Consider the following 15,752-nt stretch of genomic DNA (forward strand, 5'->3'; position numbering starts at 1 on the left):
TTTCCTTTATTTTAAATCTGCAAAAAATTTTACAGTTTTAACGTATTTAATTTAAAAAATTTTAAACTCTCATGGAATTTAAAAATATTGCTGCCTTCCCATTACCAATGGATTGTGCATTCTGGTACACCTACAGTATGGCAGCATCTTTAAGAGAATACTTATTGGGGCTGGGAATGTAGCTCGGTGGTAGAAGGCATGCCTAACATGTATGAGGACTCAGGTCTTGGGTTCATCCCCAAAACCAACAGAAAGAAATAATTACAGAATATTTATTTAGTTTGTTTTGTATGAGACAGAGTTTCACTATGTAGCCCAGGCTGGCCTTGAACATGATGCAATCCTCTTGCCTCAGCAGGTCGAGTAAAGGGATTACAAGTGTGTGCCACCATACCCAGCATAGAATTTACCTTAGAAATGAACAGATACATAAATACAACACAGATTAATATCAAACAAATGCATTCACTTTATTATTAGCATATTTTTGACATAATTTCATTTCACATATATGGAGTCCAACCAAGATACATTTGACATAGCAAGTTTTCATCAGTAGCTTCCTGTATAAGGTAATGCACATGTCCTTCAATAGATAATGGCAGTCCTGTTACTCTATTTCGAGTCTTGATTACACCCTGTAGTCGCTGCTCAATGTCAAGAACATGAGTCTTGGCCTAAAACAAAACAAAGTCATTAAAGCTAAGCACCTAATAACATGTAGTGTTGGTAATCTGGAACCTTTCTTGATATTTAGTAAATATTGGTAATTCAATACCTTCTTATAGAACCAAATACAGAAAAAGAGAAGAAATTTTTAAAAACCCAGTAACTTGACAGACTGATTTTGGAGCCTGCAATATTGATCACATGAACTGAGTGGACGTGTTACTGGATTACAAGAAATGTCCAGAAATTTTGTACACATTACAATTCCAGAAAAGTAACAATTTAAAATATTTGTTTTGAAGGCTGAGGTGTAATTTAGTGGTAGAGTTTTGCCTAATATGCATGAGACCCTGAATCCCCAACACCATAGAAAAAAACCCAAAACAAAATAAAACAACCTGGTTTGAAAGTATTTAGAACTTAAATGTTTGAATGAACACTAATAATAGCAACAATGCTGATATTTACATGATAATATATATCTTCATGCAGATGGTCTAAGTGAACTACTTAGAATTTTACACATTTATGTTTTAAGAAAAAGCACATCAGAATGCAAAAGTGAGAATGATGTTATTAGAAAAACATCCTCAGTGGTAGGTCATGGACAAAGACCCTGGGTTCCGTACCAAAAAAACAAAACAAAACAAAAAAATCCCCCCAAAACCCCTCCAAAATAAACCAATCCTCAATCTATTTTATTTATTTATTTATTTTTCTCTGGTACTGGGGATCGAAGTCAGGACTTTGCACTTGCAAGGCAGGTGCAGTGGCACTGAGCTAAATCCCCAGTCCAGCAATCCTCAATCTATTCTAACTTATTAAAAAATAACTGAGGAGGGCAGGGGATTTAGCTCAGTGGTTCTGCTGCCTGCCTTGCAAGTTCAAGGTCCCGAGTTTGATTCCCAGTACTCAAAAAAAGAAAAAAAAAACCCAGCTTGCAAAATAACTGAGGGGCTGGAAATTTAGCTCAGTGGTGCTGCCACCTGCTTTGCAAGTACAAGGTCCTGAGTTCTGATCCCTGGTACCAAAACAAAACAAAACAAAACTGAGTAAACATTGAGGTGTCCACCACTCATAGTAAAGATTAAACTGCTACATTTGTTAAGAAGGATTGTGGCACACTACTATCACCATTTCAATGTTCCAACATGGCTGTAAGTTCCGGCAATGTGCTCAAGGTTTTTGCATTATTTAATTGTAAGCTGTCTATAATTAAACAAATATGCTTAATCTGTTTATTATACAAATGTTAAAAATGTTAATAACAATTTTTAAAACCCTTAGATTTCAGAGTAATCAATATTCAGTCACTGACAGTATTTAGAATCAGTTCTTATTTGTGGAGATAATACAGTATTAGTGCATATCAAGCTGCACCTTCTACTAACCTTCTCATTGACAACTTCCCCAGTTTCATTCAGTGGTGCTTTGGAATGTCCTTTTACTGGTTTACTCCACTCCACAAGAGGATCATGTATAAAAGTCTTTAAGACACTAAAATTAAAACAAATAATTATAGTAATGATACAATGTTATTTTTGCAAGAAAAAATCTTGCTAAAAATCAACTTAAGAGTAAGTGAAGAGGGATAGGGATGTAGCTCAGTGGCACTGCACCTGCAAGGCAAATGCAAGGTCCTGAGTTCGATCCCTGGTATTGCAAAAAAAAAAAAAGAGTATGTGAAGGATAAGAAGCTGATGAGTAAGAAATAAGAGATTACTGTGCTAGTACCTTTACAATAAGGTCATGTGAAATTATTGTTTAGGGGTAAAGAAGGGTGAAATTAAAGGAAAGAGTGATAAAAAGCAAGACAAAAAAGAGATGGTTTTGGAGAGTAAGATGAGTTATGTGTACCTCTAAATGTATACTATGAATTGATAAATGAATATTATTGAATGAATGAATTTATCCCCTGCCATATCTTCAATGAACATTTAATACCTAGAACTACCATACAGATCCAGTCAGGATCATCTATGTTCAAGACATCAAATCCAACTACCTATGGGAAGTACCCACTTGGATGTATTAAAGGTACCTCAGACTCAGTATCTCCAAAACAAAATACATTATCTTTTCTAACTATTTCTCCCATATTCCTGTGATGGTTGACAATGATTGTCAACTTGACTGGGTTGAGAAATGTCTAGGAAATTAGTAAAACACACTTGTGGGTGTGTCTGTGTTTCCAGAGTCAAGTGGATCATGAGGGCTCTAACTTTATCAGTGGATTAATTCATCAATAAGATCATAATTTTATGACTTTATGGGAGGTGGTAGAAGAAAGAGGTGAGGCCTGGTTGGCAGGTGTGGATCCTGGGACCGTGACCTTGGGGACTGTATCTGGTCCCCGGCTCCTTCCTTTGGGCTCTGGTTCATTTCCTTTCTGCTTTCTGGCAGCCATAAGGTGAGTAGCTCTGCTTTGCAATGCTTTTCCTCCAAGATGATTCTGCCTCACCACCCGCCTAAAACCAATGGAGCCAGCCAACCATTGACTGAAACCTCTGGAACCATGAACCAAACATAAATCTTTTCTTCCTTAAGTTGTTTTTCCATGTATTTGGTTATAGGGGTTAAAAAGCTAACTAAGGGCCGGGGATTTAGCTCAGTGGCACCACACCTGCCTCACAAGTGCAAGGTCCTGAGTTTGATCCCTGGTACCACCAAAAAAAAAAAATCCAAAAAACAAAGGTAACACAATTGCCCAAATTCCCAGGAAAGAACATGATTCACCCATTTGCCTTGGACAAAAAATTAGCCATCATCCATGGCTCCTCTTCCCTAGTATCTAATTTTATCACCAGAATCTCTTTAGAATCTCTACTTATCTCTGTTGCCACTACACTATCCAGTGCATCGTTTTTCTGAGTTACTGCAATAGTCCTTAGTTTTCTGGCTTTTAGTCTAAACCAGTACTCAAATTTTTCTACAGGCACAAACCAGATTATTTCATGCCTTCTTTTAAATTCCCTTCTTCGTGTGTGTTTTTTTTTTGGTACCAGGGATCGAACTCGGGTCCTTCCACTTGCACAGCAGGCAGTGAAACCACTTAGCTAAATCCCCGGCCCCTTAAATTCCCTTCTTAAAACCCTTCAATGCCTTCTGGGAACTCGAGGCACAGTTTAAATGTGAGAACAGGCTTTGTGTGCTCTTCATCATCCAGCCCTGGTCGCTTGCCCAACACTGTCTTTTAGCACCAGCTCCTTCAAGTACACCTTCTAAAACAGAACAGTAGTCCTCCTTGTTCCATGGTGTTAGTTACCTGTGGTCTGAAAATGTTAATTGGAAAATTCCAGAAATAAACAATTCATAAGTTTTAAATTGCACTATTCTGGGCAGTATGATGAAATCTCACACTGTCCTGCTCTCCTTGCTGAACAATTGCCTACACTGTTGAATGAAATTAATGAATATTTTAAATAAATGAAAATTTCATTTAAATAAATCAAAAATATATTCATAGATGAGAAAACTTAATATTGTTAAAGAAAGATGCTCTACAAATTGATTAACAAATCCAAAATCGAAGTTGGCTTTCTGCAGAAACTGGCAAGCTGATGTTAAAGTTCATAAGAAAATACAAGGTACCTGTAACAACCAAACAGTATTGAAAAAGAACAAAGTTCAAGCACTCTCACTTCCTGATTTCAAAGCTTGCTACAAAACTAGTTTAAATTTATAGATAATTGGAATAGAATTGTTGAAAACAAGATGACCATTTCAACAAAAATACAAAGATAATTAAATTAAGGAAAACAGTCTTTTTCAAAAAATGGTGCTAAGACAACTGAATATGCATATGCAAAAGAAGGAATATGGCCACTACCTCATACCATGTACACAAAATAACTAAAGACACATTAAGGATGGAAATAGAACTAAAACTATAAAATACTTAAAGAAAATATAGGTGAATTTTGAGTTGAATTAGGGAATAGTTTTTTTACATATTTCACCAAAAGCACCAAACATAATCAGAGGAAAAAAAAATAAAGACTGCATCAAAATTAAACACTGGCTAGATACAGCTCAGTGGTACAGTGGGTAGCTCACATGTGCATGTGTGAGGCCTTTGGTTCAATATTTAGCACCATAAAAAAATTATGTTTTGGAAAGCATAATCAAGAAAATAAAAAGCAATGTATTTGCAAATCATATATCTCAGAAGGGCCTTGTATCCAGAATGTGTAAAAAACTCTTATGACTCAAGAATAAAAGGCAAAAATAGCTCAATTAAAAAGTAGGCAAAGGGGCCAGGTATAGTAGCATGCATCTGTAGTTCCAACTACATGGGAGGCTGAGGCAAGAGGATCAACTGAGCATAGATGTTTGAGGTCAGTCTAGGCAAAATAGCCAGATACCATTCCACCCCTTGAACTAATATAGGCCACGGATTTGAATAGACATTTATCCAAAGAAGATACACAAACAACCAACAAACACATGAAAAGATGCTCAACATCCCTGGTCATTAGGGTAACATTAATTAAAACCACAATAAGATATCACTTTACACCTAGTAGAATGGTTAAAAATTTTTTAAAAACTAGTAAGTGTTGGTAAAGATGTGGAGAAATTGGAACCCAGAGACACTCTAGGGGATTATGAAGTATTACCACTGCTTTGAAAAATAATTTGAAAGTTCCTCAAAATGTTACACTTGTAGCTAATGTGTGATTCAACAATTCTATTCTTTTTTTTTTTTTTTTTTGGTACCGGGGATTGAACTCGGGACCTTGCGCTTTTGCGTGGCAGGCACCGGAACCACTGAGCTAAATCCCCAGCCCCAGCAATTCTATTCTTATGTATACACAACAGAACTGAAAACACATCCACATAAAGTTTTGTACAATGTTCACATCCACCCTATATGCAGTAGCTAAAAGGTGGAAACAACACAAATGTCTTTTAACTGTTGAATGAATAAATAAAATGTATATACAAGATAAGAGAAATTATTTGGCAGTAAAGAAGAGCGAAGTACTTATACATGCTGAACCTTGAAAACATGCTAAGTAAAAGAAGACAGACACAAAAAGCCACATATAGCTGAGCATGGTGGCACACACCTGTAATCCCAGCATTAAGAGGCTGATGCAGGTCAACTGCTATGAGTTCAAGACCAGCATAGAATACATAGTAAGCTCAAGGCCAGCCTGAACTACAGAGTGAAATCCTGTCAAAAAACAAACACAAAAACCAGAGTGGCCAAGGCAAGACAGGTCAAAGTCAGAGTGGTGGTGGTCATAGTCCTGGAGGTGGTAAGAAGGATAACGAGGAAAAGAAATATGAACCTCTTGTGCCAACTAGAGTGGGGAAAAAGAAAAACACAATGGGACCAGATGCTGCCAGCCAAACTGCCACTGGTGACACTTCACACTGAGTGCCACTTAAAATTACTCGTTAGAGAGTCAGGGATTTAGCTTAGGGGTTCTGCCGCCTGCTTTGCAAGTGCAAGGTCCCGAGTAAAAAAAAAAAAAAAAATTACTTGTTAGAATTAAAGAGTATCTTCTTATGGTGGAAGAATTCATTACAAATCATGAACAAATGCAACCATTAGAAGAAAAACAAGAGAAGGAAAGATCAAAGGGGGATGATATGAGGGGGACTCCAGTGCTGGTAGGAACCTTGGAAGAGATCATCAATGACAATCATGCCATTGTGTCTACATCTGTGGGCTCAGAACACTACATCAGCATCCTTTCATTTGTGGACAAGGATCTGCTGGAGCCAGGCTGCTCAGTCCTACTCAACCACAAGGTACTGTGATCAGCCTGCAGTGATCGGGGTGCTGATAGATGACACAGATCCTCTGGTCACAGGGATGAAGGTGGAAAAGGCCACCCAGGAAACCTATGCTAACATTGGTGGGTTGGACAACCAAATCCAGGAAACTAAGCAATCTGTGGAGCTTCCTCTCACCCATCCTGAATACTACGAAGAGATACGTATAAAGCCCCCTAAAGGAGTCATTCTTTGTGGTCCACCTGGCATAGGTAAAACCTTGTTAGCCCAGGCAGTACCAAACCAAACTTTGGCCACTTTCTTGAGAGTAGTTAGCTCTGAACTTATTCAGAAGTAGTTGGGTGATGAGCCCATACTTGTATGAGAATTGTTTCGAGTTGCAGAAGAACATGCACCATTCATCTTGCTTATTAATGAAATTGATGCCATGGGGACAAAAAGATATGGTTGAAACTCTGGAGGTAAGAGAGAAATTCAGCAAACAATTTTGGAACTGTTGAACCAACTGGACAGATTTGATTCACAGGGAGACGTGAAAGTTAGGGCCACAAACTGAATAGAAACTTTGGATCTAGCACTAATCAGACCAGAGCACATTACATGAATAGGAAGATCAGGTTCCCCTGCCTGATGAAGACTAAGAACTGCATCTTTCAAATTCACACAAGCAGGATGGCGCTGGCTAATGAGGTAATCCTGGATGACCTGATCATGGCATGGTGCTGACATCAAGGCAATCTGAACAGAAGCTGGTCTGATGGCCTTGAGAAAATGTAGAATGAAAGTAACAAATGAAGACGTCAAAAAATCTAAAGAGGGCTGGGGATTCAGCTCAGAGGCACCACGCCTGCCTTGCAAGCATCCCCGATACAAAAAACAAAAAAACAAAACCAAAAAATCTATAGAAAATGTTCTTTATAAGAAACAGGAAGGCACCCCTGAAGGGCTGTATCTCTATCGAACCACAACTGCCTTCAGGAAAGTGGTTGGGACTTTTCCCAAACCCTGACAAGGATGAGGATTGAAAAGATGCCCTGAGGGAAAACATGTTACCATTAATTTTTTTGGCAAAACATAGAGTGTCTTTTCCAGTATGACCTGTAGGATGATCTCTGATGTCCTTTTTCTTTCCTTTCTTTTTTTCCATGAAGTTTATTGGTACATTTTAGGTTTACATTATGGTCATATTCATCATTGGGAATTTGTACCTGTACATGATATATCTTGGTTCTTGTTTTTTTCCCCATTCCTCTTCCTTCCTCTCCACTCCTCCCAAGTTACAAAAACTTTTGTTTCCATTTTTTCCTTCTTTTCCCATATTTTTTCCTTCACTTCTTTCGTCAAACCCCCTTACTTCCCCTTCCCTTTTGGACCTTTTCTTCCTATTTTACAGTATCTATTATACATTTTGGTCCTCATTTACACTTTCAGTTTCTCACACCAGAGAAATTATTCTGTATTTACATGTGTGTCCTATTTATTTCACTTAAGAGTATGGCCTCAAACGTGTATCCATTTAGCTATAAATGTCTCTAGTTTATCGTTCTTTACGGCTGAGTAGTACTCCATTGTATAAAAAAACACGTCTTCTTTATCTAGTCACCAGTTGATGGCCACTTGGGCTGTTTCCGAGATTTAGCTGTTACAAATTGTGCCACTATAAACATGGATACACATGTATCGCTGAGGTATGATGTTTTTAATTCTTTTGGGAAGATACCCAGCAGGGGAATAACTGGGTCAAATGGGACTTCTAATCCTAGTTCTTCGTGAAATCTCCACACTGATTTCCACAGTGGTTTCACCAGTCTACACTCCCATGGCTGGCCTTTTTCTGTGGTCACTGTGCTGCTTGCTGTCTGCTTCCCAATAAAGTGTGCTCTTTCACACACCAAGAAAGAAAAAAATTTAAAAGGTCACATATTATATGATTTCACTTATATGAAATGCTCAGAGTAGGCAAATCCATAGAGAGGAAAAGTAGATTTGTAGTTGCAAGGAGATGGTTGGGGACAGGAAGATGGAAAAGAGGAAGAAATTGAGAATAAATCCTAAAGCTTATGGAATTACTTTTTCTGGTATTGAAAATGTCTTAAAATTAGTAGAAATACTTGCACAATTGTATGAATACTAAAAACCACTAAAGTATATACTTTTAAAGGGGTGAATTTTATGTTATATGAATTATTTCTTAAGTTATTATTTTTAAAAATGTACTTTAGCCAAATGCAAAGCGATTTCTAAGTAAAGCATACTTAGGGACCAGAATTTACATACGGTTACTGCTAAAATATTTACAAAATATGGATGATTACCTCATTAAAGGCTCTCTCTGATCTCGCATCAGCCTCAGTGTAACTTCACATGCTCTTCGAAAAAGACCTTCTGTTCCCATAGGACCCATTCCATTAACCATATTATGAGTTAGGCGAAATGGTACAATTTCTGGAACTTCAAAGGTTTCTCCCTTAAAAAGCAATGCATTTTATTACAAAGTAACAATGTTAGAATTTTTATATCTTTCTCAAAGAATTTAGAACTCCATGAGTAAACAACTTTAGCAAAGACCAAAAACAGCCTCAAAATATTTGTTGGTAACTACATTAGAGGGTTATAAGGCTTTTGGGGAAATGAAACCAAATTTGATCTTGGATAAGACCTAGAAGACTAATGGATTCACTTTTCACTGATTTAGTATAATGAATACTATTATAAAGAAGTTTTTATGCATTCAGTATTCTCATTAACTTCCTAATGTTTTTCTTGAAATACTATAAAATACAAACAAAAATTCTCATCTTTTTCTACTTTAAAACAGGAAGGGACGGGCCAGGGATTTAGCTCAGTGGCAACATGCCTGCCTTGCAAGCTCAAGGTCCTGAGTTCAATCCCCGGTACAGGTTGGGGAGGTTGGGGAGGTTGGGGAGGTTGGGGAGGTTGGGGAGGTTGGGGGGGTGGGGAACAGGAAGGGAAAAGAAACAACCAGATGTCAGATACATTCTTAGACAAGATATGAAATATGCTATGCAAGTCCAGTTGTTCATTTTCTGCTGTTCTCTCATTGGCCTCTTCCAGGATTCTTGTATCCCTCCAATGAGTTACCTTAAAGTCCTCTTTTGTATGATTTAATTTATACCAGTGGTTTATCTGATTTATTCTCAATTGAGTGTATGACCTTTCTCAGTTTCCTGTAACAGCATAAGGCAACTAAGAAAAGATGGGGAATGAAGAAAATAGCAGATTAACCTACCAATTTGCCCTCCAGGATTTTAACCTTAGAAAATTGTGGGGGACCTTAGAAATGAGTCTCATTGTCTTACTTTCTTCCCAAAGCCTTACTCTGGACCTACTGAATCTGAATCTCATGGGCTATTTTCTAGGTATTTGGTTTCTTTTTTTGGCATCGGAGATTGAACTCGGGACCTTGCACTTGCGAGGCAGGAGGCGGAACCACTGAGCTAAATCCCTGGCCCTCTAGGTATTTGCTTTTTTTTTTTTTTATTTGGTTACTGGGGATCCTTGTGCTTGAGTAGCAGGTGGCAAAACCACTGTGCTAAATCCCCGGCCCTAGGTATTTGTTTTTATTGATTCTTTTTCTTTTTTTTTGTGATACTGGGGATTGAATCCACAGCCTGGTGCATGCTAGGTAAGTGGTCCACCACTAAACTACATCTTGAACCCTGTATATTTTTAAAACTGTTGGATAAATCTGATGAGCTGCCATATTTGGAAACTATATTAAATTCCTCTCTCTAAAATTAAGTCTCAGTAAATGAACTGAACTGTCTGTGTTCACAAAACTAGTAACTAAGTGAGTCAGGATATGCTTTTGGATTTCAAGTTCAGTGCTACTTTACACTGCATCACTTTTCTAAGTTCTCTCCATCCTAAACTGCTTCACTATGGAAACTTTCAATGTGACACAGCTATGAGTATATACCAATAGGTATGTCTAGGAAGGGGAGTTGTCAAGAAAAGAAAATTGGCAGAAAATATACAGTTACACTAAGTCACATTACATACCTTATTAAAAAGACAGTTGAAATCCACATGTACACATTCACCAGTCAAAGAATCAAAAAGAATGTTTTCACCATGTCGGTCTCCAAGCCCCAGGATATAACCAACCATCGACATTACTGCAGTAGAACGGCAGTATGCTGATCTGCTACTATACCTACAGGAAATACAATGCCCATCAAATATCTTTATTCTAGATGAGGCAACAAAAAATAAAAAATATTAAAATAAACATTCAAACATAATATTCTTGGCAATTTACCATGATGTAGGATCAGGGAATGTTCTCAGAAACCACTCATGAAAAACAGGAGGATGCCTGGGAAGGAGAAATTCTTGGAATACTTTGAGCTTTTCAGATAAAGATGCCGACTTTGGCAACATACATTGGCGAAGTTCTTTTCCTGTCATATATACTCCTATAAGGCAGAGTGATTTCCATTAATCATACAGCCAAATGCAAAAAGAGGCAAAATTATTTTTGTTAAACTAGGACAAGGTATGTCTGCTTTTACTCAAATTGTTACTCCAAAGCAAGAATAAATGAAAAAATTTTAATTATGCACATATCAACTTGCTATTACAATGAAATAAATCATATTATTTTCCCTTTAATACTTAGAAAAAAATGGAGCCTCTTACTGATGAAAATTACCATTAACAAAAATCAATGTTGTGGAATCAAACAACTCCAGAATATAAGACTCAGAAAAATTCCAGTGCAAATTCACCCTTGGAATTGTGAAAATGCTGCAATATTTAATAAAAGTACACAGTGATTTCTCTGTTAATCAGGATATAGTATCCAAACCGAACCACTACTACGGAACCAACATTGGTGCTCTGAAATAATTTACCTCATCTGATAAGCTAGCCTATAAAATTCATTGTACAACTGATATTTTTTTTTCAGTACCAGGGACTGAACTCAAGACCTTGCACTTTCCAGGCAGGTTCAGCGCCACTGAGCTACATCCCCAGTGCTGGTACAACTGAATCTTAAGCTAAGCATTAGAGTCCAAATCTAGTCTGTAGTTTTATGGACAAGCTTAATGATTTAAAGGTTTTAGCATCAAGTGTTGCATAGTTCACCGGTGTTTATGATAAAATGGACAATATTTTTAAAAAAATATCCAATATCAAGGCCAAGTATGGTGATGCAACCAAGTAATCCCAGGACTCGAGAGGCTGAAGCAGTAAGTTCGAGGACAGCCTAAGCTACATAATAAGTTCAAGACTAATCTGTACTATATAGTGAGACTCTCAAAAAGCAAACAAACAAATCTGATATCAATAACTAAAACATATATGATATTGCATCCTCATGAGAAAATAGTCAACAGCAAGTTCCTTGAAATATGACTCAAATGTGTTGGAGTTTCAACTCTGTAATATGTTAAACATGTGAACTTAGACAAGTTACTTGTCTGATATGGTCTACATAAGACAATTAGCTTTTGAATAATAATAAAATAAGGTATGTAATATACTTAACATAATGCCCATAAACTAGTAATTTATCGGTATCACTTACTGCTAAGATTGAATTGTGAACCTCAAAACATATGTAAAAGAATGTGACTTTTTTTGGAAATAGGGGTTAATTTAGGAGGTTTTTCTTTTTCTTTGATTTTTTGAGATAGGGTCTGACTCTGTAATTCAGGCTGGCTTTGAAGTTACTATGTAGCCCAGGCTGGCTTTGAACTTGTGGTGATCCTCTGCCTCAGCCTCCTGAGTACTGGGATTACAGGTGTGCTCCACCTTGCCTGGCTTTATTTTTAAATTTTTATTAGTACATGTCTGCAGTGCATAATGATTACATTCATTATGAGAAGCTGGTACACATATATAACACATCTTAATTTTTTTTCATCTCCTTCCCTCTACCTTCTGCTCCCCTCTGGAAATAGGGTCTTTGTAGAGGCAATCAGGTTAAAATGAAGTCATTAAGGTGGGGCTATAATTCAATAATCCAATGGGTATTATCCTTACAAGAATAGAAAACAGAGAGAAAAATGCTATGTCACAATAAAAGGATAATAATGTGATATAGCTATAAGTTAAGGGACACTAAAACCTAAGAGAAAGGGAAGGAATATGAGCCTTTGGAAAGCTCATAGTCCTACCACAACTTGATTTTGGCCTTCCTGCCTCTGGACTGTGGAACAATACATTTTAATGGTTCAACCCACCTAAATTTGTGTTTCTTTTGTGCACAGCCTTAGGAAACTAACCTGTTTATTTTCTGCTTCGCTCTGATGATTTATTTTCTGCTTTACTCTGATAAATTGACTATTTTTGATGGTTGCAACATTTGTATTTCAAAAATATTTTAAAATAATTCTACATTTAGAAAAAGTGACATAAATGACAAAAAGTTCCTGTGTATTCCTTACGCAGTTTTCCGTAGTGTTCATAACTTTTTAACAGTAGTAAAAATATTTAAGTCAGGAAATTCTTTTTTTTGGTACCAGGGACTGAACTCGGATCCTTGTGCTTGTGCAGCAGGCAGTGAAACCACTGAGCTAAATTCCCGCAAGCCAGGAAATTCTTATTGTTACTGTATTATTAACTAACCTTCAGACATTATTCAAATTTTACTAATTGTCCCACTAGCACCCTTTTTTTCTGAGTGAGGATCCAATCCAAGATTCCATATTATATTCAGCTGTTTTGTCTTCTTTTTTTTTTTTTTTTTTTTTTTGTACCGGGGATCGAACTCGGGTCTTTGTGCTTGCGCAGCAGGCGGCAAAACCACTGAGCTAAATCCCTGGCTATTTTGTCTTCTTTTGAGAAACATCTGTCTTTGCCTTTTTTTAAGAGTGTTGACGATTTATTATTTTTTTTCTTCTACTATATAGTTGGTACGTTTTCCCCTTCACAATTAATACACATATGTCTTATGAGGAAGCACTTTGAGACTCTGAAAATAACCTGATCTTCATTTTACTTTACCCTAATTTTATTTTATTTTTTTACTTATTTTTTGGTACCGGGGATCGAACTTGGGTCCTTGTGCCTGCACAGCAGGTGGTGAAACCACTGAGCTAAATCCCCGGCCCTACTCTACTAATTTTAGTACTCACTAATAATCATTGCTTACAACAATTATTACTATGAGGTTTGGTGATTTTCTATTTCTTTCTACCCTTTACATTTATCCTTTGGAACTCTACTATGAGAAAAAACTATTCCTACTTCATTCATTCATTCATTCATTCAAGTATTTGTTTAGTATGGACACATCATTTATTTCACAGGTTATAATCAATTACTGTTATCATTTATTTTTGTTCAAATTATTCCAGATTTGGCTGGGACCCTATTACTCTAATCAAACATTTCAAGTTTCATTCTAGCCTAGTATCTTTCATATTCTTTTTTGGATAGTGAGAAAACTCACTTTTATTAACCATAATTTGCTAAGGAATAATATATATATATAAAATAGTTTCAAAATTTCTAACCAATATCTGGGAAAAACAAATTTTCATATATATTTTTGTAAACTACCTTGAATTCTTTTCCAATGAAGATAAGAAAGGATTCAAAGGAAAGGAGAAAAGAAGGGAGGAAACAAGAAAGGAACAAAACAAGGAAAATATTTAAGTGCTTCAGCAAATGGGATCTAGAAATTTCACTAAGGCTTATACAAAATAAAGTATTCTGAAATGATAAAAACAATTATATACATATTTTACGTTTGCAGCTATCACTTCCATATTATATACTTATAAGAAAACATACCTTTTTCTTTATATATTTTGGTCAGAATAGGTCTCAAGCCAGCAGTATTGTTTACCCATTCAATAATCCCACATTCATCATTCAGTGGAATAACTGCATATGTTCGGATATGAAGTTCTCGTCTACGAGATTCTGCATCTTTTCTTAAGCACTATTAAACAAAAAGGTGCACATAAATTTAAAAAGTAAAATAGAGTTTGAAATTTGTACATGCTGTATCAAGTATGGCTAAATAATTTTCACTTCACAGCAAAAGAATGCTAATGAAGCTTTACTATGTGTGGTGTAGATGAGTAATTCATCTGAAAGGTAGAGAAGAAAACTACTGGGATAGTATCCTTAGTCTATTTCCAAAAAATTAAAAATGCCTTGGGTAAGTCCTTTTAAATTATTCACTATTAATGTGACAAGAATATTCGTTAAAATATTGTAGTTATAAATTTAACAGTGACAAAATATCGTCATTTTGTATTGCTTTATAAATGTTACTGAAATGTGAAGTCCTAGGCCCAGAGGATGGTGTTTCATTTTGATTATCTAAAAAACACATGAATGAAAATATATGAGTTGTACAATATCCTCAAAATGTACTTTTTCTTATTGTTTTTAATTATTATAGTTCCACTTCAAGAACTATCCTCTAGCACACGAAAGCTTTACATATTTCATGTGATTGATCCAAATAAGCAAGAAAAAGTAGTATACTGTTCAATTGTGGAACAGTATAAAATAGGCAAATGAAGCACACATCTGTAACTGTAACTTGTTCATTTCAAAAGTACAATCACTGACGAAAACCACATTTAAGTTTTAGCATTAAGAAGGCTCCATAGGGCTGGGGATTTAGCTCAGTGGTTTCACCGCCTGCTGTGCAAGTACAAGGACCTGAGTTCGATCCCTGGTACCAAAAAAAAGAAAAGAAAAAAAAAAAAAGGCTCCATAAATGCCAGGAAAGTAGTATAGCAATAGAATTTCATATAAAAATCAGTCAGACATTTTTAAGACCAAAACAGGAAGACTAACATAGCTTTTGCCACCATCAGGCTATTTTATTTGATCATTAGAGGTCATGGTAATAAAATGCCTTAATCAGAAATTTATGAAAACTAATAAACTAAAGTCAGGTCACATGATACTCAAATGAGAAACATGTTCAAGGAGCTTTGGGAAGAACATATTAGTTGTTTCATAGTGAATTAAGGTAGCAATTCATCAAACATTTTAAATGAAAATTAATCCCCAACATATTGACTTTGAAATGAATTTTAAATGTAGTATTAATTTTTAAATTACTTTTGGTTAAACCAATCACAGATCATAACTGTCCCTTTTTTTTTCTTTTTTTTTAGTACCAGGGATCAAACTCGGGTCCTTGCACTTGTGCAGCAGGCAGTGAAACCACTGAGCTAAATCCCTGGGCCAATTGTGCCTTTTTTGTAGTTGTCCTGAACTACATTGCTAGGCATTGAGCCCAGGGCCTCTGTGATCTATCACTGAGAAACAGCCCCACTCCATAACTCCTTAAAAACAAAACAAGCAAAACAACTCATTTGTTGCTGTATCTGTTA

General features: G+C 36.2%; 1 protein-coding gene and 1 pseudogene across 4 annotated transcripts in view; one reads left to right on the forward strand and one right to left on the reverse strand.

Annotated features, from left to right (window-relative positions):
- Positions 1-445: 445 nt before the first annotated feature.
- Atr (ATR checkpoint kinase) overlaps positions 446-15,752 on the reverse strand; it is a 120,952-nt gene continuing 105,645 nt past the window's right edge. For all 4 annotated transcript variants that reach the window (XM_021252588.2, XM_087186280.1, XM_021252598.2 and 1 more), the window contains 6 exons: positions 14,185-14,335; positions 10,700-10,856; positions 10,441-10,594; positions 8,733-8,884; positions 2,061-2,166; positions 446-677 (listed from right to left, as the gene is read on the reverse strand). In XM_021252588.2, the coding sequence (XP_021108247.2) occupies positions 504-677; positions 2,061-2,166; positions 8,733-8,884; positions 10,441-10,594; positions 10,700-10,856; positions 14,185-14,335 (894 nt within the window). In that variant the 3' untranslated portion in view covers positions 446-503. The remainder of the gene's footprint in view (positions 678-2,060; positions 2,167-8,732; positions 8,885-10,440; positions 10,595-10,699; positions 10,857-14,184; positions 14,336-15,752) is intronic.
- LOC106010030 (26S proteasome regulatory subunit 4 pseudogene) lies at positions 6,093-7,554 on the forward strand (annotated as a pseudogene).

Source organism: Heterocephalus glaber, unplaced genomic scaffold, assembly GCF_053883595.1.
Source record: "Heterocephalus glaber isolate CG9 unplaced genomic scaffold, H.glaber_assembly_v1.0 deba00001504, whole genome shotgun sequence".
Classification (NCBI taxonomy): domain Eukaryota; kingdom Metazoa; phylum Chordata; class Mammalia; order Rodentia; family Bathyergidae; genus Heterocephalus; species Heterocephalus glaber.